The following is a 21,673-nucleotide window of genomic DNA, read 5'->3' as shown; positions in this document are numbered from 1 at the left end:
TGGAACAGGCTGCCCAAGAAAGTGATTGAGTCACTATCCCTGGAAGCGTTAAAGGAAGTGAAGAAATGGTGCTTGATTCTACTACAAATTCTTGCCTGCAAATGAGTATGTACTACCAGGCCATACGATCAGGTCTTTTCTTCCTCTCAGCGGGCGGGCTCTCAGACTCTTGGGAAGCGCCGTTGAGCAGAACTTGGTTTCCACACGCAGCTGTCCCCACCGCAGAGCGCACCTTCCCGTGGGGCGAGCGGTGAGCGAAGGATGAGCTTTGAGCTCAGCCAGCTTCTGCGGAGCGGCACCCCTGTCGCCATTGCCATACCGGAAGCGGCCGCGGCGCGGAGAGGGGGGCGGGGCAGGGCCCCGGCTGGGCAGGTACCCCCCGCGCCGCAGTGCACTGGCCACTACCCCTCCTAGGCCCGCCCCCTCCAGGCCCCGCCCTCCCCCGAGCGTCGATTGCGGGAGGAGGATGAGGGGGCGCCGCGGCGGTGCAGCCGCGCTCGTCTGACCGGGCCCCGCGGTCTCCGCCGCTTCCTCCGTGCCGCTCTGCGTACGCCCCGCGCTGCGTCGCGCCGCCGCCCGGGGCGGGGGAGTCGCGGAGAGTTGATGCCTAGCGGGCACCCAAGGGGCAGAGACCAGCGGACGCCATGGGCTGCTGCAGCTCTGCCGCGCAGGTGAGTGGCCCGTGTCCCCCTCCCTTGTCCGACCCCTCCGCCTCTGCTGCAGGGCCTTGCCACACCCGGCCCCGGCCCCGCTGCCCGCCCCGCGGCTGTGCGCCCCCACGCCCCTTCCCCTCCGGCCCCGGGTCTGCCCATGTCGCTGTCCTGTGGCTGCGCAGCCGCTTGTGCCCCCCACAGCCGCGCTCTCAGGCGGCCGTGCATCCCCTTGTGCCCCTGTCAGCACAGCTTGCCTCATACTGAACACCCCTTTGCTGCCTCCCACCACGGAGCCTCGCTTTCCTGGCAGTGCTACACCTGTAGCGCTGTTCTCCCGTGGCTGCGCACTCTCCTGCGTCCCAGTCTGTAACCACACTCGGTCATGGCTGGGAACCCACTGCTTTCCCTTCCCACTTCACGCTCCTCCACCAACAGCTCTGCCCTCCCGTGACTGCGACCACCTTGCTTTCCTCTCCCTTAGCCTTGCTGTTTCGTGACTGGATACCGCCCCCTTACATCCACTCGCCCAAAGCCTTCATGCACATGAACTGTGCACCTTTTTGCTCCCTCTGTAGCTGTGCTATTCCTGCTCATGGATGTGCACCCCCGTGTTCACATCCCCCCCACCCCCTCCCCCCCCGCCCATAGCCTTGCTCCTTACCGTGCTACGCACTTCCACCCTCTGTGTACTCTTCTGTGTACTGCTTCTCCTGTGGATCACTTTCACATTGCCCCTTCTTCCCCAGCCCTTCTTTGGGCTTGCAATCTGTGGCATACCCTGCTCCACTTCCCTGCCATGGCTGCAGCTGCAGACCTCCCAGTTCCCACCTGCCGCCCTCGTAGTGCCTTGCACCGCTGTCCTGTGATCCCCCCGGCCTCAGTACGTCTCCCTAGATAGCTCTGCATACCCTGCCCTTCCCTGCGGCGTGTTGTTCTTTGAGGTTCCTACTACCCCACCCGACAGAGAAGCTATTCAGTGGGAGAAAACTCATCAGGCCCAGGGCATCCCTCAAGTCCACTGCCTCTGGAAAGAGAGACAGTCCTAGTCCCAGCGTCCTTCCTCACTCTATTGCCAAGGGTTCAGGTGCCTCCCTACATCCATTTCCCTGCGTGTGATTGGTCCCATGCACATCTCTTGTTTCCGAGGTCGGTTTTTCTTTCTTCCCCCTCCCCCTTCGCTCTGTTTTGCCCGTACTGACTCCTTTTTTTTCCCCAGAGTGGTGCTTCCAGGCAAGACACAATCGGGAGCTCCACCCAATGCTCCAGTTTGCGGCTCTGCTTCCCATTTTAACTTTGCCTTTGAACAACACGGCCAGAGCTATGCTGTTTTTTTTGCGTGGCTCTTTTCTGAAGGCTGTAGTACAAACGATCACGACTGATGCCGTGGCTGTGCTTTGCTCGCTTGTAAATGTTAGTTTCCTTTGGCTGTATCACTTGCAGTGGCTGAATCCAGCTTCCAGCAGACTACTTATGTGGGAAAGTCCGTTTCTGCTGTCCCAGATGACTCATCATAGAGATGAGTTTTTGTAGCTCATCCGTTCAGGCAGACTTTTATTTTAATTTAAGAGCTCTGTCCTTGCAATGCAGAACACTGCGGAGAGCTGTTCAGTTGCAATAGGAAACATCCTTTCAGTATAGAAAATATGCTGCAAAGAGGAAGGCAATCAGCTTTATGGTGCATGAACAAAGAGTGTGAGATATATGCTAAATTTTAGGGGCAGATTTTGAAATTGTTCAGTCACTGCAGTAGACTGCCAGAGGATATAGTGAAGTCTGTATTGTTTGAGGTTTGCTAAAAAAAAAAAAAACACCAAAACATGTTAGTTAAACATCTGTCAGGAGTGGCATAAGGAAAGCTGATACAGACTTGGAGCACTGAGAGTGAAGTTGATGTTTTGAAGTAATGTTTTCAAGTCTTTTCCAGCCTTGTTTTCTGTGATTCCTATCCAAATTGCTTTTTTTTGAGTGTTTTCTAGGCTCTTTCTAGCTCTTCTGTATGAATTTGAATTGCAGTTCGCAGTTCTTTTCTTAAAGGAAAATGCAGGCTTATTTGTGGGTGATGTTAGGAGATGAATTGGTTTGCATATCTAGCCTGTATATGGGTTTCAGCTGACTGATTTTGGCTTTAGTGAAATTTGTGTTCTGTTGCTAGGTTGTATGATGTTAATAGTATTGTACTAAACTTTTCATTTGCCTTCCTTATGTATAGCAAGATACAGTAAAACAATTGAGCTTTGTACCCCATATTCATATGACTGAAGTATAAAGAATGGCAGTTTATTTAATTTCCTAACCGTAAGCAAAGATGTGTCTCCTCAGGAAATCCAAATCAAAGGCTAGTTGCTGAGTATTTTATCAGCAGTTTTGTCTGGATTACAGAAACTTTGCTGTATACCATACAGTGCTACATTAGGTCCTATTGTCTGTCCTATCATCCCTTTTATCGTGAAAAAAAAGTGTTCCTCATCTACTATGGTCTTTGCATTTCCTCCTCTTACATTTTTCCTGGGCAGGGGTCCATCAGACATTCCTTCCCCTTTCCTCACCTACTTTTTGCTTCTCCCTTTGTAGTTTCATATTGATCTTTGACATAATCTCTCATCGCGAGCACCCTCATTCCTTATTACTTTGTTTTTCAAGTAGATTTCTTATTAAGTTTATTTTTCAGTGCTCTAGCCTATTTGATCTTCATCTGCTAATCCCTGTTTATGTTTCTGACAGAAATCATTACTTCTGTTTTGATTCTGCCAACCATGTTATCTTATTACTGCATCTCTAAGTCCCTTTCTCATGACTCGCACCTTCTCCTCTCGCTTCTGATAATGCATCTACTTGTGACTGATTGTTGAACTGGATAGATTTCTTTGTAGTTTTATTCATAGCTTTTATTTCATACTCTATTATCCATTTTTCCCACTAGATATGTTTCCCAGTTCCTTTGCTTTGCAGGCTGTCTAAAGGCCTCTATCTTAGGCCTTTTTCTATGCCTCTTCCCCAGCAGAATCTAAAGGCTTCCAGAGAAAAGCTGATTAGAATTGACATGTTTACCTTTATACTCAGCGTTATTGATTGCTACTTATAAAGATGTATTCTAATGTTTGTTTTCTGCTTTTTCTGCCTTTTTAACTACCCAAAGCCCCATTCATTCAGTTTTTCTGGTTTAATTTCAAAATTCAGGTTTTAACATCCTGCTGCCATTCTTATTCCCTTCCTAATTTTATTCTGAGTTGCTATTCTCCATCCTTAAAAATAACAGCACTCTAGTCTGTTTCCCTTCTTTTCCAAATTCCTGAACAGTGAAATGTATGTTTGTTGTCACATATTCTTTCCTCTTCATATTAAATTAATTCCAGTTTAGATTCTGTGTTACACTGAAATTGTCTTCAGTTAATATCTCTACAGGCTTCTTGTGCCCAAGGTGCAAGGGTTCCACATCTTTGTTACCCTCCTTGGTCCCTGTTGCTTTCAATAGTAATGCCTTATTCTCCCTGGGATGTCTGTAGTGCCACAGAATTTGCTGAGTTGGAAGGAACCCACAAGTATCATTGAATTCAACTCCTAAGTGAGCGGTCCCTTCCGGGGACTGCCTTCTACTCTCTGATTATTGTTTATTTGCCACCACTTCTGCCTGTGGTTATACTTTCAGCCTTTCCCCCCCCATTGTTAACTTCTTATTTTACCAAATTTATCAGCTTTATCTGTTAAGAGGCATATTAAATTAAACTTAATGCAGCCATACCAGACTTTCTTCCAGTTGAGCTAATTCTTTCTGTTGCTCCACTGCTGTTTTGCCTGCTGAAGTGATTAGAACTGGAGTACTTCTTTTCCAGTTTCTTGTTTTCATTTTGGTATTCTGTGGTTGCACAATGTTCTTTCACTTTCCCTGGTGTAGCATCTTCTATGATCTCCGCTATTTCTTTATCCTCCCAACTAGAATTCTTGTTTACTTCTTGTTCCTTTTCTGTGTTACCTGTTGTTTCTCCTTGGTGTTGCCAGGGTGTTGTCATCTCTTTTTCCTTAGGGGCTTGTGCAATCCTGTACTTATTTAGGATCACTAAGCTGTCATTTATTTGTGCTTGCTGTCTCTTTACTATCACCATCTTGATCTTTGAGCCTGTAGAGAAAAGCTTGTGCAATGCCAGCTTCGTCTTAGCAGTTGTCTTAAAGCAGTCTTGTTTATCTGTTGTTAGGCATCATGAACAGATCTTCCTAAGATTTCTTTGAATTGTTGTTTAGCCAAAGTGTGCTATCCTACATGGGATGAAGACCTGTAAAGGAAGGGACAAATACTGAGGTGGGATTTCTATCTCCTGTCTGGTGTTGCTGTTACTTGTCAGGACCTTCAGCCCACCATCCTCTCTTGGCCATATCTTTATGGCCATCATGAGATGGGTGTTTTCACAAGGCGGTGCTTCTGTCTGGATGCATCTCTTTTGTCATGGATCTGCTGTGCAACAAAGCTTTAGTTTCCTCTTAACTTTTGATGGAGGTAACTCTAGTTTGAGTTTTTGGGGTTTTTTTTTTTTGTATGTTTGTGCTGTTTTGGAAATGATCTTCTCTACCTAAATGTAGGGATCCTTTTAGCAAATAGCGCAGAAGTTCTGAGTCGTTAAAATAATTGCATTTCTTTCAAATCTTTAGTTTTACTGAAGAAGAAAAATGGAGTTGAGTGCTGGTATTCTCTTCCCTGGCTTTTCATTCTTCTCCTTTTCCAATGATATTTTCTTCTATGTCACAGCATCAATCCATTTTAAAACTGGATTTTAAGGAAGCAACTATTGGAGTTCATCGCTCTTGTGTTGCCACAGCTGTTAGGCTGTGCTGTAAATCTGTTTGAACTAATCCATACAGTTTTTTTTTTTGTTTCTTTTTAAGTAAGAAAACTTATTTTACAGTATAACTCAAATTGCTCCACTGATGTAATTTATAGCACAGTTCTGTAAAGTTTGCCGTGTTATATCTGAGGGGACAGAAATTCATAGGTAGTGAGAGGGAATGAGGTGTGGGAAATTCATAGGTAGTGAAAGGGAATGAGACCTTAAACTGTGGTCTCGTGGAACAGTTGTCATGCAAAATCTCTTCTCCCTTCCTGCTGTTCTGCAATGGTAGTAGCTGATAGTAGTTATAAGTTGTTTGCTTTGGCAACATGTTATAAGAAACAAGGCAATTTATTGAAGTCTTAGTATTTGTGTTGCAATTAAAAAATACCATGTGTGTTTAAAATTAACTTAGAGCTTTTTACGTTAGTTACTTAATCTACTGTATGTGTGAGAGAAACTTGAAATATTGCTGGAAACTGGAGGCGTGACTGGGAAAAACAAAGCGCATGTTATTCTTGGTGGTTTTAGTGGTGACCTTGGTTTTTGAAAAACGTCCCATTATAAGACGAGATGAAGACAGATCATCCCTTACCTTTCCCTTGAGCATCTGCTATCAAAGCAACATTTAATAAATCTGGAGTTCCAATTTTTTTTGCAAAATTGAATAGTTCTGATGGAATATCTTTTCCAACCATTATGGGCAATAGAGATTACTAATTGTACATCAGCCATATATCTTCAGTTGTCAGAGGTTCTCACGTCAAATGAGTTTAAGGGGCATCAAAACATGCCTGTTTCATTCTGGGCATGGGTACCATTATGGAAGAAGACCAGACAAATAATGGTGTTGATTAAGGGAAACAGAATGAATTATGAATTCTGCTTCCAGGAGATAAAATGCTTGATTTACCTTTCAATTTATTGACAGTAGATGAGGCTTCTGTTCTAGCTTCTGGTTAGCAGATATGGTAAGAAGGATGAAGTGTACAAGCAGGATCCAAGAACATGCTAATGATAAGGCATCTCATGGAATTGTTTCTGTAGTTCTGGTCTGTAAGCTCTGTTACTTTCCTGTGAAGCATGAGATGTCCTTTTATGAATGCTGTCACAAGCAACTGCACAACCAGTGCAAATAATTCCTTTTGATCTTAATGCAGAAATATTTCAACTATATAGATACTTGTGAGTACTCTAAAAATTCATTGAGTTTTTCCTACTGAGGACTAGCTGATCTGAGGTCCAGACTACCCTTCAGTTGTATCACTTCTTAAAATTTATAGTTAGTGAGTTATTTCCTTTACTTTGTCAGGTAATTCAAACATTGACATTTTAAGAGCTTCAGGAAGTGATAGTTTGTACTGGGAACAAGCATGGGACATCGCAAAACTTAAAAATTTGCAAAATTTAAAAAAAAATTTTTTGATGACGTGAGAACAGTTTTGGAGAAGACTGATTATCTAGTTAATAACGAGTACTAAATTCAAAACTCGTTATTGTAATCTCTTTGGTATCGAGACTGCTGTCAGCCATCAGAATTTTAGGCTAATAATTGTGAAGGTAGGTTAAGTATTACCCAACTCATGGCTTTTATTTGTCATTATGAAGAAATTAGAGTGTTTGTTAAGTAGTGAACTTGTCAACTGTCTTTTTGCTGCTTACTCTGAAGGCAAGCTTTGGCAGTAAGTGCATGCCTTTTCTGTATTTGGGCTCACTATAATTTTTGTTCTTATGAACTTAGCTCTGTGATTTCTTTTGTGAAAAGTAGAACTTGCAAACCAATTTAACAGAAAATGTGTCTTTGATATTTTGTATCTTTCCCCCTCTGAAGCAGTCTTTAGCAAATTGTGTAAATTTCATGCTTCTACAAAATGGTTATGCAATGTTGTCAGGGTTCTTCTACGTTTTGACTAAACTGATTACTAATTTTTACCTTTGTTTTCTGAAACTGTACTGAAAGCCTGATTATAATTTTTAGAGAAAGAGTTTGTGTTGATGGTTAAGGTTTTAATGAGGTTCCTTTAGGTCATTCTACTACTTTGACATTTCCCAGACTTATGCAGTAAATAAATGTCATTGTATTCGTTGGCCTGCTTTTGTTAGGTCCCTTTTTTTTTTCCCTATGTTTTTTTGTGTGGGTTTTTTTGTTTGTTTGTTTTTGTTTTTTGGGTTTTTTTTGTTCTGTTCTTTTAAATCTTCTGGGTAAGCAATTTTCTAATGTAGAGTAGAAATTTATAATAGTATGACAACAGCCTCAAGAGCATCTGTATGTATATTTAGGAAGAGAGAAGCGTCAACTTCATTTTGAAGTTCAGCTTTACAGTCCAAAAATTTAGTTTTCTCTGCTTTAATTTTTCAACAGCCAGTAAGCAATGCATTATAAGAACAGAAGATGATTGCTGGTATATTAGAAAGCTGATGCCATACTACATTTTTACTAGGTTTTAGCAGCTGCTATTTTTATCAGCAGTGTTGCTAGACTATGGTGGAGCGCATGATGAGCAGAACATGGTGACTTGTATCTGATAATATATATTGTGTCTGCTCTTAATTAATGTAGTTAAAGCAGCTGTCTACAGCAGAAGTGAGCACTGGCTTGTTTTGGTTTGGTTTTGTTTTAGATGAAAACCACTCTTGCCGCTCTCCAGATATATTATTTGACTGAGGAAGAGATTTCTGAATGTTGTATGCATATCTACAGAAACAAAACAGGAAACCCTTTTAAGTACTTTGTTCAAGGTCACGGTAACCATGCCCTGCAAATGCTTTGTCATACTTCCCATAGTTTGCAGTGAAAAACTGCAAAATTATTGCCTAGTTATAAAGAAATAGCCTTATGCAATGAGCTAAGGGCTTGACATATTTCCTTTTCCATTCTCCTCCCACTTTTCCTTACATAAATCAGATAGAGCTTTCTTAGTATTAGTTCCTGTTAATCTAATATACTTTCAGTGTCCTCAAGCACTGCCCTCTCATGGTATAATCCTGAGTGTTTTTCTTTCTTGTTATGCCAGAAGTTTGAACTTGTAAGTCAGGAGTTTGTGTTTAAGTAGCTTTGAATTTCACTTGGCAGACACATTTGAATATAGGATGCATTTTGAAGGGATGTGTATCAAAACTGCTATGTCCCTGTAAGTGGCAAGCAACACTGTTAGTTCTCACAGCAGTGGTGTGCGGGCCGTGAGCTCCTAATGAGCTGTGATTTACGTGAAGGCAGTGCAAAGAACTGGGGCAGTGTTTTTCATGGAATCTCCTCCACATCTTGTGTGGAGACCAGTAACTGGAGAGTTCTGCCCTGGGATTCCTGGTGGGTTTTTTTGGTGCATCTCAATGTCCTGCAATAAAGCTAACATTTGAAAGTAAAGTATGTTTTTAATTGCATGTTTTACTAGTCGTGAGTTAGAAAATAATTTGTAATTTAGGGTTTGCAGTCTGTAGAAGTAAAAAAAAATTGAAATTCTGTGAAACAGGTTGATAAGCAAGAAGAAAATTCAAATATAGTGCAGTAACTTGGTAAGTGCAAAATGTCTTCAGAAGTGAAGAAATGTTTTGATTTTTTGGTTTTGTGGTTTTGGGGTGTGGGGTTGTAGGTTTTTTTGGGGTGGTTTTTTATTATTGTTACTGTTTTGATTCTGTTTACATTACTGATTTTTTATTAATGATTTAGAACCATGGAAGCACCAAAATTTCATTGAAATGGATATTTTAAGTCCCCGAACAATATTATTATGATATTTGTAAAATATCCTTATTTATTGATTTTTTGAAATGTATTCTTAATGTATAATGAAGAAAAGAAATCACAGCTAAATACTTTTGAGGCTTAAAAACAAGGTTTTGTCTGCAGATGGCCTGGTCTCTAAACTTCAAAACTGCAGCAGGTGTGCTGATCATGTCAGCTTTATTTAATTATCTGTGTTATGTTTCAAGATAAATATTTAAGTTGTTGATTGAGGTGGAGGTATGTAATCAAGGAATTTTGAAGCAATGTTTAGTATGAATTGACTAAAGGTGAATGGAAGATGATCTACAACACAGCATATGCTACATTCAAGAGTGAAGTCCCCATGTATGACTTTTCAGGGTAAGCATCCTTATATTACACCATTAGTAATACTATAAGTGATACCTTATGTGATCTCAATTTTGTTTACCTTATGTTAAAAACTTATAAATGCTGTTGGTGCTATTAGCAAAATAGAAGATGTGGACATATTGAATTCATGGTATTCTTAATATCTGATGAGAATCAAAGGATAAATTCATTACCTTTTGGTGGATAAAGCAGTATTAGACCATCAGAAAACTTCTCCTACTATTATTTTTAAGTTTCATACTTAGAACTTAGGCAGGTGCATCTTTTCAGTGGACAGCGCATTGGAGAACAGATGGTGAATTGTGAAGTTGTTAGGAAAATAAGGATGTGGGTGCCTGTATGTAAAATACAATAAAAATACAATATAATAAAATATGGCTCTAGGTCCGAAGTGTGACTAGTGTCTGCTTTGCAGTAAATTGAAAAATATACTGGATTGTAATGAGATTGAAGCAGAAATTCCACAAACATGCTGCAATAGTGTTACAGTGACAAGCTCTTTTTGTCCCTTTAAGTAGGAGACACTGCTTTGGTTTTCTAAGTCTCTGGCAACTCAAGATTCTGCCTCCAATGAGAATGCAAAGGTTAGCAAGCTTTTGAAGTTGGAGCAATAATCCTCTTCCCCAGAGGTAGATCCAGACCAAGTCTACAGTAATAATTTTTTTAGTGTGTTTATGGAGATATTCTAATTGATACAATGTGGATCATTCTTCCAGGGAGCTGGTATAGTTTAGTAGAACAAAAGTTTGCAGTTGCTGGTGTGTGTTCCATTCTAGTAGTAATGGAGGTGTACCTTTACTACTCCATAATATGCTGTACAATAAACAAGTTTTATTGTGAACCCGAGGGATTGTCTGAACTCATGATAGAGTGCTATTAGTGCTTTGTCTGAACACCTTATAGGTCATCCACCGTAAGTCTGTAGGGAATGGTGAACATTTTAACTAAGTCAGCTGTGTACAGTGTTCTTAGACTTCCTGGTGAAGTAAGCTAAGGGTTTTCTATAAAAATGTAACATGGTGGGTAATGTCATGAACTGAAAATAGGCTTCATTCTTCAAGACTTTGTTCTGCACACTTAAACAGTAGATTTACCACATGAAAGTTTTATAAAGAGAACTAGTTTACTTGAGTTTTATTTTTGTTCTCAGAAGTGTACTTTTGGGGATTTGAGTGTATGCTTGGGGTCAGGACTCATGGTCTCTTTTTCTTTAGGCTCTAGGATTGAGGTCTGTTCAGAGGTGTAAGAAGTTTCATGAGGATAATATGCAGCTGCTGCTAGTTCTTCTTTTAAACAGATGCATAGTCTACCATGTCTTGGACAGAAAAATGGCATATCTGTTTGACCTCTTACAATGGAAGCAGTTTGGGTAAACTAGTAAATTATGGCTCATCTTATTTGTAGGCAGAATGCTTCACAGTAAAGGTCAACATGTGATTGGTATTGTTCTTTAGCTTGTAAAGATGTAAAATGGGTAAAATACCATCTCCTTAAATGGCCGTTAGGAAACACTGATAAATGCTTCAAGAACTCTTTTTCTTCTGTGTGAGTATGTTTCAATAGCATTTGAAGGTTCAGGGTTAAACTTGCAGGACAGCTTCTGAACTGGATGACTTCTTGGTCATCACCTTTTTAATCTGGCTTGCCCATTTCCCAAGGAGCCATGCCCTTATATGTCATTTGGTGGTATGCACCAGTATTGCAAATGGACCCTCCAATTTTGAAGGGTTGAACTTGCATCATAGGTGTAAAATGTATGTATTCTATACTCACAATGCTACCAAAATAAACTAAATGCTATTATATGATCAGTTGAATTGCTGGTACTTTATCAGAACCAGTCTGCCTTCTAGGGAGGGTGCATGTTGCAGGACTTCGGCAGTTTCCACAAAAAATGACAATTGGGATGAGAATCCTTTTTTGCCTGTAAAGGCCATTTATTAATGCTGTGTGCACAGTGTGGCTATTTGTCTTCTATGCAAATTGTTAGCTACACGATAATTTCTGAATTCTAATTTAAATAAACAAATAGCAGTTTTCCATTTACTCTTCTGTATTGAATTGCAGTGGTATGTATTCTGAGTCAGGATGTTACATCAAGGTGATGAAACAACAGAATTTAAATAAGATGCAGTTAGATTAATATGGTTCCTGGGATAGGGATTTGTAACAAATTATCTTAACATCGGTATACTTAACTTATATGAATGAAGTTGTAACTTTATTCTTACAACCTTAGTGTTCATATACAAGTTGAAATAGCCCTATACTCTCCAACTGCTAACTTATACACACTAGCTAAAGTGTAGCTTAGAGTCTAACCTCTAGACTCTGACTTGCAACTCCTTTTCATCCAGCAATCCTAACTCATGCCAGTTATTTGCTGTGTTGTCCTTAATTCAGCCCACCTGCCTCACTAGTGCCTGAATTTTCTTCTTCTTGAAATGTGTCATCTGACCACCACAAGACTTTTTCTTTCTGCTTCCTGTACCATCATGATGTGGCAACATCATCAGTTGATAGCAGATTCCATCTTTATCCTTATCTTATTCACATCTTTGCTACTTACCAACAGCTCGATTATCTCCGTATGTAGTACTGCAGATGTTCTCTGATAGGCTTCTCACTTTAGTCTCATCACTCTGAAATTTTATATTGCATGAGACATGTGTTCAAAAGAAATTCTCTGTCGCTTCCTGCATCTGTAGTCTCTGCTGTGTTTTTTCATCATTTTATGCTCTTATATGGGTTTCTCTCTGGTTAGGGCACATGAGTGCTTGTATGGCAGCATCCAGTACTGCTATTACAGTTAACAGTGGAAGTGGTTTTGGCTATGCTGGTTCTGGCAATTTCTGTACATAAGTATATTGCAGTATGCAGAGGAGACCTATTCTTTGGTGCTGGAAAGGTGTATTTTGTAAGTGGCAGCAAGAAAGAAATCTGAAAGAAGGATTTCTGTTTTTGTTTTGGAGTGATTGGATGCAATGAATACCAAGAAAATAACCTCTTATTATTTTGTATTTGCATGCAAGTCTTTTAGTCTTGAGAATATGTAGCTCTGAATTCAGCTAGGAAAAACCAGTAGTTAATGTCCTGAAATTCTTCCCACTTCCTCTTCTGCAAGAGAAGTCTTAAGTGTAGACATCCGATTTTCTAGGTATGTAGTACTAGAACAGGATTGTAAAATTGCAGCACCTGAGGATTTTGATTCGGTTTTGAGTTTTGTGCAAAATGGACAGATGTAAACTTCTGAACACACTTATTTGCATTCTTGAGTAAATAACTCATAAAATCAGCACAGAAAAGCTGTTATGAGCAGGAAATGTTCCCAACCTGGAAGTTTGTCTTGGAGAGAAAGACTGATTGCCAGCCTTCCACTTCTTACTGATAGTGCTCCAGATTATCTGTGCTTTCATGACCGTACATGCTTTGTTAATGGCTAGAATATCCTTAGAGGGCATGGTGTAAATGATGAAAGCTCTGTTTTAAGGGAAAAGTTGAAATGAATCAAAAATTTTTCCAATTTTTATTTTCTCTAGCTTTCTTGCATAAGCAAATATTGCAGGCTCCTAATCTATCTAGAAGAAAAGCTAAAATGAGTATAAGTGCTGAATTAGGATTTCAGGTGAAGCATGTCTTCTAAAATGTTATGGCGTTTCAGTCATAATGGCTACAAAGCATAGTTTACAGATTCCAGAACAAACAACATTTGTTAGACCTTACATTGACCATAGATTAGCAATTTATGTTGCCAAAGCATGAAAATCAGTCTGAATAAATGCCTAAGGATGTAGAGTAGACAGGGAGCAATTGCTGGAGAGACACAGACACCAACATCAAAGACAAGGATAAAGGACTGTGGAGCTATGGAACAGGATTAATTGGGAATCCAGAATACAAGGAAACAACTGGGAGGAAAATAGTAGACAGATAGTGGTAGCTAGCTTGGGTTTTTGTGACATCTGAGGACAAGAAAGATTGGACGGCTACAGAACAGAGGTGTTTTAAACATACAGTTTCCTACCTTGTTACCATGCTAGGCAGTTAAATTTTAGCTTAGTACCTATTGAGTTCCTCCTAGGATACTTTTTGTTTAGAATACTGTCCTGGGTTTTTCTTGGTGGTTTTTTTTGGTTGTTTTTTGTTGTTTGTTTGGGGTTTTTTGTTTGTTTGTTTTGTTTTGGGGTTTTTTTGGGTTTTTTTTTTTGGGGGGGGGGTCTTTCAGTGGTGGTTTTTTTCTGTGGGGTTTTTTTGGTGGTTTTTTTTTTTTGTGTGTGTGTGTTTTTTTAAATTTTGTTTTGGTAATGCCTTTTTTTTTTTGAAGGTTTTTTTTTTTTTCAGCAGAGTAAGAACCATAGGCAGAAAATTAATTTATCTGTGTAACTTTCTGACTGTAAATTGCAGTCCACTTAGTAAGTAAAATGGATTACTTATGGTAACTGTGACTAGTCAGACAGCCGAAATCCTTGCCAGAGCTATTCTAGAGGCCTTTAAAAATCCTATTAAAAGATTTTGTATGCAGATGGTAGAGAGAGGATAAAAAAAAACCAAACCAACAAAACAATCAAAGCACACTCTGCAGTGCATTTTGCTGCTCTCTCTTTTGCCAAGGGCAATTTGCTCTTAAGACAGCAGCTGTAGCTGAAATTTACCTCTGCTGTTTGAAAATAAAAGTAAATTTCTAAAGAATCTAGAGTTCTTGGAGTGAACTTAGGAATAGGAAGCATGAAGCCTTACATATTTTATGCAATTATGATTATGCTAATTATAACAGCATAAATGTCACAATCTTGTTGTAAATGTTAAGTTCAAAGATTGTGTTAGTTAGATGTGTGAACTGCTAGGATCAGAAGATTGAATGTGTGTTGTAGACTGCATGTGACCTTTGAGCTCCTGTCACTACTGATTATTGAGTAAAATCTTAAAGTTTTACTGGTCAGCACCTTGAGTGAATTTGCAGTTTGATTTAAAGCAGTATTTATCACATCTGTGAAACTATATTCATCACATCTGTAAGTGGAACTTCCTTAATAAAAGATTGCAAAATTAGTTAGGAATTCCCTAATGTAAAGTCGGACTACTTAGAAAACTGCATTTTTTTGAAGTGTGATGCATGCCAGATTTCATTTGTTTACCCAGTTTTTAGCTTTCTAATGGTAAAAGGCTGTTTTGTGCTTGTGAATTTTAAACAGCCATAGTCATGAATAGCAAAAATTCACCTTGCTAATATCATGTAAGTTACATGCTATTGCTTTTTTTTTTAAATTAGAAGTGCACAGAATACATAGTGGAGATCAAAGCTGTTGACATTTCATCCATTTAATTCAGTACTGACATTTGCTACGTTGTCAGCAAACTCTTGAAGATTATTCAGTGTTGCGGTCCGTGGTGATCATGGACACAACCTTCCCCGAGAGTGCCTTCTGCCAACAGGTAGGAGCCACAGGAGCACCAGCACACACAGACACACACACGAAGTAACTCAACAGTGAAGACATGGGAGAGTCCAGGCATGGACGCCACACGTGCTTTATTTCAAGCCACATTGAAGGTGTCCTGGGGCCAAAGACGGGGAACAAAGGAGGGCCTGGGATACAAACACAGGGATAGAGGGGGCAGAGGACAGCATTACAGATCCAATGAACTGAGGGCTCAGGAGTGGTACACAGGGAAGGGACCAACAGGGAATGCCAGGGTAGGTAGGCAGAGACTTAAACCAGTGGGAAGTCAGGGAAGGGAGAATTAGAACATGAACATATAAGCGTAAAAGGGGTAGGGAGGGCCAATGGGCCAATGGGGAGGGTAGAACTGGGACAAAATAACATAGTGCTGCAGAATGCCATGAAGAAACTTCTTTCCTCACCTTGAGCTGTGAGGAATGCCCAGAGCCTAAGGTGCATCTCTCCAGGGAATTGCTGTTGTGCTCTCCCCAGTAGGCTCACAGGCTTCCATGCTTCAGTTTTAAGAGAAAAAAGTAAATTCATAATTTGAACCGTTTATGCCCTTTGCTCTGTCTCTGCAGAGGACAATTGTATATGTAGCCTCTTTATATCAATCTCTTTTTTTTCCTCAAGGATTAAAACGGTGTTTGCAGGTTTTGGGTCTTAGTCGATATATCTAAAGATTCTGTGCTTGGAAGCCTGCTGTGGAAGCTTGTCTGTGTAACTGTGTATTTTTAAAAGTAGCTGTAATCAGTATTTTTGTTATGAAAAATTCTGATTTGCTGGTTAGTTTTGTATTACAGCTAGTGCTTATTCTTTTCCTGAAACCTTTTTGCCTAAATGACTGTTAATAAGACTCTATCTTAGCAGTGTATACATACTTGAGAGTTTATACCTCATGAGCAGCAAACTATCTGAATAGCTTACAACTACCTCCATCATTGAGTATTCCAACCTTTAACAACTTTCCTTTCTAGCACCATAGCAATACAGATTTTTTCACGGAAGTGTTAAGCTCAGCTGCCTTATGGCAGGTAGAAAACTGTTCCTTAAACAGCTATTTATTGCCTCCTTTCTACATGCATAGTTCTTGTTCAGCCTGCAATAGTATTTGAAAAGTTGAATCCTTCCTGGAAATCAGATTACTGAAAGGTAGTATGGAAGACTGCAATAGGAGATAATTTCAATTTCATGCCATTGATTTCTGTTTTCTGGTAATAAAAAGACAAGTGAAAGTAACCTGTTTTGTGGATAAATATTTGTAAATTTCTAGATAAATTAACTATTTTCTGGGTAAATAACTATTTGGCTATCTAGCTGCTGTGGAGGCACTTCTTTTGGAATTGTACTTGAGCCTTATTCTTTAAGCCTTTTAACCAAGCTTCGTCAACTGTCTTGGCATTTAAAGATGGCTCCTGCTGTAGGTAAACTACCTGTAGAATAATTTTCTGCCTTTTTCTATTATGAACAGACAAAATGTTGTTAACTTCATCTCTCTCTTCTCACACAAGAGTTCCAAGCGAGAATGGAAGCCTCTGGAAGACCACAGCTGCACAGATGTACCATGGCTGCTCTTATTCATCCTCTTCTGCATAGGAATGGTGAGTAAAACTCAGAGGATTTTTAAAGTGTTATAAGAGTTTGCATTCTTATGAAAGGAATTTTAAAACCTGTCAGTAACTTAATCAGTGGCCAAGATCAAGATCTGTTTGTATGGGAACCATCAACTGTAGAATAGAAATGGATAGTATGTACATATCAAAGGCCTTTGGTAGGGATCCATAATTTATTGTTGGTGCCAATTTTTGCTCCAGCTTCTCTTCCCCTGAAACTGCAGTCTCAGTTGTAAGTGATTTTTCAGCAATGTGAGTTATCACTTGACTCATGTTCCTTTTCCATGTCCCAGAAATGATAGCTGGGTGTCTGGTAAGCAATTCTGTGAATCACAGTGAACTTTTTTGTGAGAAACAAACATTTTGACTGTCAAAGAGTTAATGGAGGTTTTTTTATTTGTTAATTTATTTATTTTTATTGTATACTTAGTAGAAGCAGCTATTGTTAAAAACCATATTAATAATGATAAGATCTCTCTTTCAAAGTCTTAACAGTTCTGTACTCTGTGATGAAACCATCACCTTTTTCAAGTCATCCTCACAACACTCTACACTCTTTATTTAAAGACCAAACCCACAAAACCTGCAGATTAATGCAGAAGTATGCTTCTTTCCATCTTGTTTTGTTTCATGGATCTGTTTGCTACTCTTCTTAAACAGAGAATGTCTATTGCAGTCTTGTACTGCTATGTTGCAAGCAGGTGTCCTTAGGGGGGTTTGGGACTTAATATTCTCTCAGCTTTCTTCTCTGCTCGCCCTTGGTCTTTGGTATTAGGAATAATTCCACTGAAAATTTTCTTCTACTTTTCCCAGGGTGTTTTTCAATGGCTGGGCTTCAAATGTAAAAATTATAATGATTATTAAAAATCATATCAGTTATGTTGTCAATGTACTGTTAATATCTTAAAATTGCAAAGACCACAGCGCTTCCTGAAACAAGTAGCTCTTTTTTGGATTTGTTTTTTTTTTTCTGGTTTTGTTCATGTTCCCTGATTATTCAGTTAAACTTACCTGTTCCCCCAATTATAAATTAGTTTTCTGTACATGAGCATCCCAAATTTTCCTGTCTAAGTATTGTAATATACGGAGCAATCATCCACTAAGTGGGTTACATAGTTACCATTCTAGACTTCACTTGCCGGGTGAACCACCCACATTTTCACTGTTTTATGCCAACGTCATTACCTGTTGTCATCATTTCATCGGATCCTGCCACTGCCATCTGTTGCTCCATGCTCTTGTCTCAGCTGTTTATTCCGCTTCCACTTCTCAAATCTTAGCCTATCTCACATGTAAAATCAGTTCCTTGGTGGTAGTGGAGTGAGCTGATGGTTTATTTCTCCCTGTCAGTTGTTTGCTAATGAAGCTTTTGGGCTAGTCTCTTGTTTGCACAATTGTTGCCTTAATCTTGGTTTTGCTTGTGAAATATCTCTGAAAGTTTGCAGCAAGACCTGCCTACTTAGGGTATTTTCCACATTATTTGGATAGTCTGAACCATCTTGCTTTGCATCTGTTTCTTTCCTGCATTTAAAACCAGCGTTTGAAACCATAGTGACCTTGACCTGGTCACTTGCTTTAAGAGGATTTCCGTAAAGGAAACTTGTGTTAGATAGGCCTCTTCATTCTAGCTCATCTTTGAAAGTACTGAATTTAAAGGAAAGAAAAAAAAATCTAAAAGCAAGAAAATCTGGATTGTGTGGAATTGTCTAAGATGCTTAGCAGTCTCTCACAACTCCATCTCTGCTTGTAGCTCTCCTTCACTGCCTGCCCTTGTGCACTGGCTGACTTCTCTGTTCTGCTTCATGTCTGCTTGCTGACAGGATGACTTTTAAATAAACCACATACAGGAGTCTTCACTCTGCTTGTATAATATCCAGTATTAGATGTCTGAATCCCCTTTTAGCTTGCATTCAGTTTTATTATTGCACAACAGTTCTCTCGGATAGTCTTTGTCTTTCCCTTTTCAGTCTGAAAGAATTTTTAGACAGCCTCTGCTTAGAAATAAATTAATAAAACTGACTTTTCCCATCTATCAAACAGACTACTGTTTTTGTATTCTTCCAGGGTTTTATCTGTGGCTTTTCAATAGCTACAGGAGCAGCTGCAAGACTGCTTTCGGGATATGACAGTTATGGAAATATTTGTGGACAGAAAAATGTAAAGGTGGAGGGAATAGTCAACAGTGGTCTGGACCTCACACACAAGAAGTAAGTATGTGATACAATTTATCAATGTTTGCTTTTGATGTTGTATGCTCAACTTCTGCCACTAGGTGTAAGGGTAGATGAGATACATCTGGCACATTGGAATAAGACTTAAAAATTTAAACTGTAGGCATAACATAGGTATGTGACTTGTGGAGAAAATGCACAAAACTTTAGAGGTGTGCACGGCTTTGATGTTAAAAGTATGTTAAAACTCATACTCAAAGTTGTGGTACTTCCTATCTGTTGTCCAGGAAGACATCACACTGCAGTAGTAGTACTGGAGCAGTGGCAAGAACTCTGCACTGACAGGTTGAATACCTGTGAATGTCTTTTGAGGTCTGTGTTGTTAGTCAGGCAAACTCAGAGTCCTTGTGTACAACTTGGGAGACTTAAGGGAACAAGCTGTTTAGCTTAGTACAGTGATATTAAATTATCAAAAGAAAAGGGCTTTTACTTCAAGGAGGTAAAAAGTTATTGATTTTTGAGTATGATAGCCTTTTGCTTCACACTTTCAGACGAACAGAAAATTGATAATTTTCATAAGTTGTTTTGGAAGCGTGCTTTCCTGAGATCTGCTTATTTTGAGTTGCTATTCTAAAGACGTCTAAGTATCTCATTTAAGATTTAATGTAGATAGGTAATTGGTGGTTTCCAGAAAGATTTGAGATAAATAAAATGTCTGGAACTTTTTACTGATATCTTTTGTCAGAAAAATAAATTTCTTATTCTAATCTGATCTTTCAAGAAGGTTGAAAGGCTTAAAGTTTATGCAGGAAAATTTCACTATTTTTTACAGAAACATTTTAGCACTTTCTAAACCCATGTGTATATAGTATAAAATTGTGTTTCTGGTGTTTTGAGAAAAAATGCAAATTTTAAAAGAATAATTTTAAGCTTACCCTTAGAAGGAAATGGTGTCTGTGTTCATGTGAAGGTAGAGAAATTCAGACATCTTGTTGAAATGTTATAATTAATATTGTGATAGTCTTCTACATGTGACATAAGTCAGACCATCATGTGGGGAAACATCTACCACTAAGTAAATTCCCCTTGTAAATGCAAGCTCAAAAGACAGCAGATAAAAAGAGAGACTGTTTTAAACACAGCTAATTGACAGAGCCTGTTGTTTGTCAAGATGTCTTAATGAGGTTCAAAAGAATTATGCTTTTCCAACAAGGATGTTGTGGCTTGAGGCATGATCTAAGCAAATGAATAGATACACACATAGGAGTTATAATCCTCTCTATTTGGTTAAGAGAAAACCCTCTATGGCACATTATTCTTAACTGTTCACATGAAGTGCCTGGTATAGTCCAAGGTATCCTGTTTTGGAAACAATTGGTTCTTATATAACTGAGTGATCCTTCCTTCCCTCACACCTCATGCTTTCTTCTGAAAAATTGCCAAGCAAATTAAAAAAGCTATCTGCTTTGCATCTATCTCTAGCAGATGGAGTTCCTACAGTGTCTGAGGTGGAGTTCATGGGAGTATTTAATGTTATTTTTATAGGAGCACTTTGCAGACAGATGGTAAAAATAAACTCTTCTTCCTGCCTGTACATTTCAGTTTGTGTAGAGAAAGAAAAGACTTTAAAGCTCCACAAATGGGGCTCTGGAAACATGAAGTTATTCTCATTTCATTTTGCTTGCAGGGTAATTCCATTTTCATTTCCTAGTCCAAGGGCTGAAAAGCTAAATCATCTGTAAAAGTATCATTTTCTTACTTGTACATGACAGCAACCCATAGGCACTGTCATGTGGAAGTGAAATTGATATGGTCTATGTGGATATGGAAATGTGAGTGGTAAGAGTAAAGAGCAGAGTTCTCACAGGGATGTGATTTGCTCTATGTACATCAGATATCCTGAAACTGGTGAGATGAAGTATTGGGAGGGAGGATTTTACAGCCTGTCTTGTGAACAAAGAATGGATCAGGCATCCTTTTATTTTTATAAAGTAACCACAACAAACTTTAATAGTCTGTTTCCTACAGTCAAACATAAGACAATACTCTAGATCTGGCCGTGAATTCTAATTAAACCTATTTGCTTCAAGTAAGCTCCTTGCTTTACAAGTTCTGGTAGTTATAAAGGGTTAAAAAATGACCTTTTATTTGCAAATAAATGATAATCACAGCAGTCAAACACAAGTCTCTGAAATGCTAGCTCAGTCTGGTTTTTGGTCACCAGTATGTTATTTGGACAGAATTCAGTTTGTGCTGTCTACTCAAGTACTAGGAGATGTGCATATGATGCTTTGGAGAATAGTTAGGGTAGCATTCTGCCCGAGCACGTGCCTTAGACCCCAGGAAATGCTTGAACTTTAAGTAACGGGAAAATCCAGGTTTTCAGGATGGTTTGCAGCATGTACACAGAGAATTTGATTGAGTGAAACTGTATATGCCCTACTGATGAAGAAATTTTAGACACTGGACTCTTATTAGCTGGCACAGATCAATTATGATATCTTGTAGTTCAATCTATGTGCCCTGAAAAAAGAGAGCCTGAACAAAGAAATACCTGGAGAATTATTAATATGAACGCTGTTAGAGCCTGGAGTGGTCTTGCTTTTCATTTGTTTGCTGTTGTGTTACCAAGTGGCTGCCATGTGGTCATCTTCATACCCTCTTAGGCTGGTTTTTTTAGGGATTTTGCTTGGTTCTTGGTTCAATGGTCAAGTGCTGAGGTTAGATAATGTACTGACCGTGTTGCAGTATGATCATTACAGCTGCTGTAACATGACCCCTGGGCTGTACACTCTAGTTGTTAATTTTTATATAATATTTAAGATGCTAGCTTTGTCTAAGTGTTAATAATGTTCAGATTACTAGCTCTCAGTTTCACCTTA

The 21,673-nt window shown here is 39.3% G+C and overlaps 1 protein-coding gene across 2 annotated transcripts in view; it reads left to right on the top strand.

The window, feature by feature from the left end:
* Nucleotides 1–477: 477 nt before the first annotated feature.
* Nucleotides 478–21,673, top strand: part of SLC44A1 (solute carrier family 44 member 1) — a gene marked incomplete at its 3' end in the record, with an annotated part of 70,216 nt that continues 49,020 nt past the window's right edge. For both annotated transcript variants that reach the window (XM_084225249.1, XM_084225248.1), the window contains exons 1-3: nucleotides 478–671; nucleotides 16,519–16,608; nucleotides 18,685–18,827. In XM_084225249.1, coding sequence (XP_084081375.1) covers nucleotides 645–671; nucleotides 16,519–16,608; nucleotides 18,685–18,827 — 260 coding nt within the window. In that variant the 5' untranslated portion in view covers nucleotides 478–644. The remainder of the gene's footprint in view (nucleotides 672–16,518; nucleotides 16,609–18,684; nucleotides 18,828–21,673) is intronic.

Source organism: Fringilla coelebs, assembly GCF_963513975.1.
Source record: "Fringilla coelebs genome assembly, chromosome: Z".
NCBI classification, from domain to species: Eukaryota; Metazoa; Chordata; class Aves; order Passeriformes; family Fringillidae; genus Fringilla; species Fringilla coelebs.
Note: the sequence above shows the minus strand (reverse complement) of the source record. Positions and strands in the feature narration are given on the sequence as shown.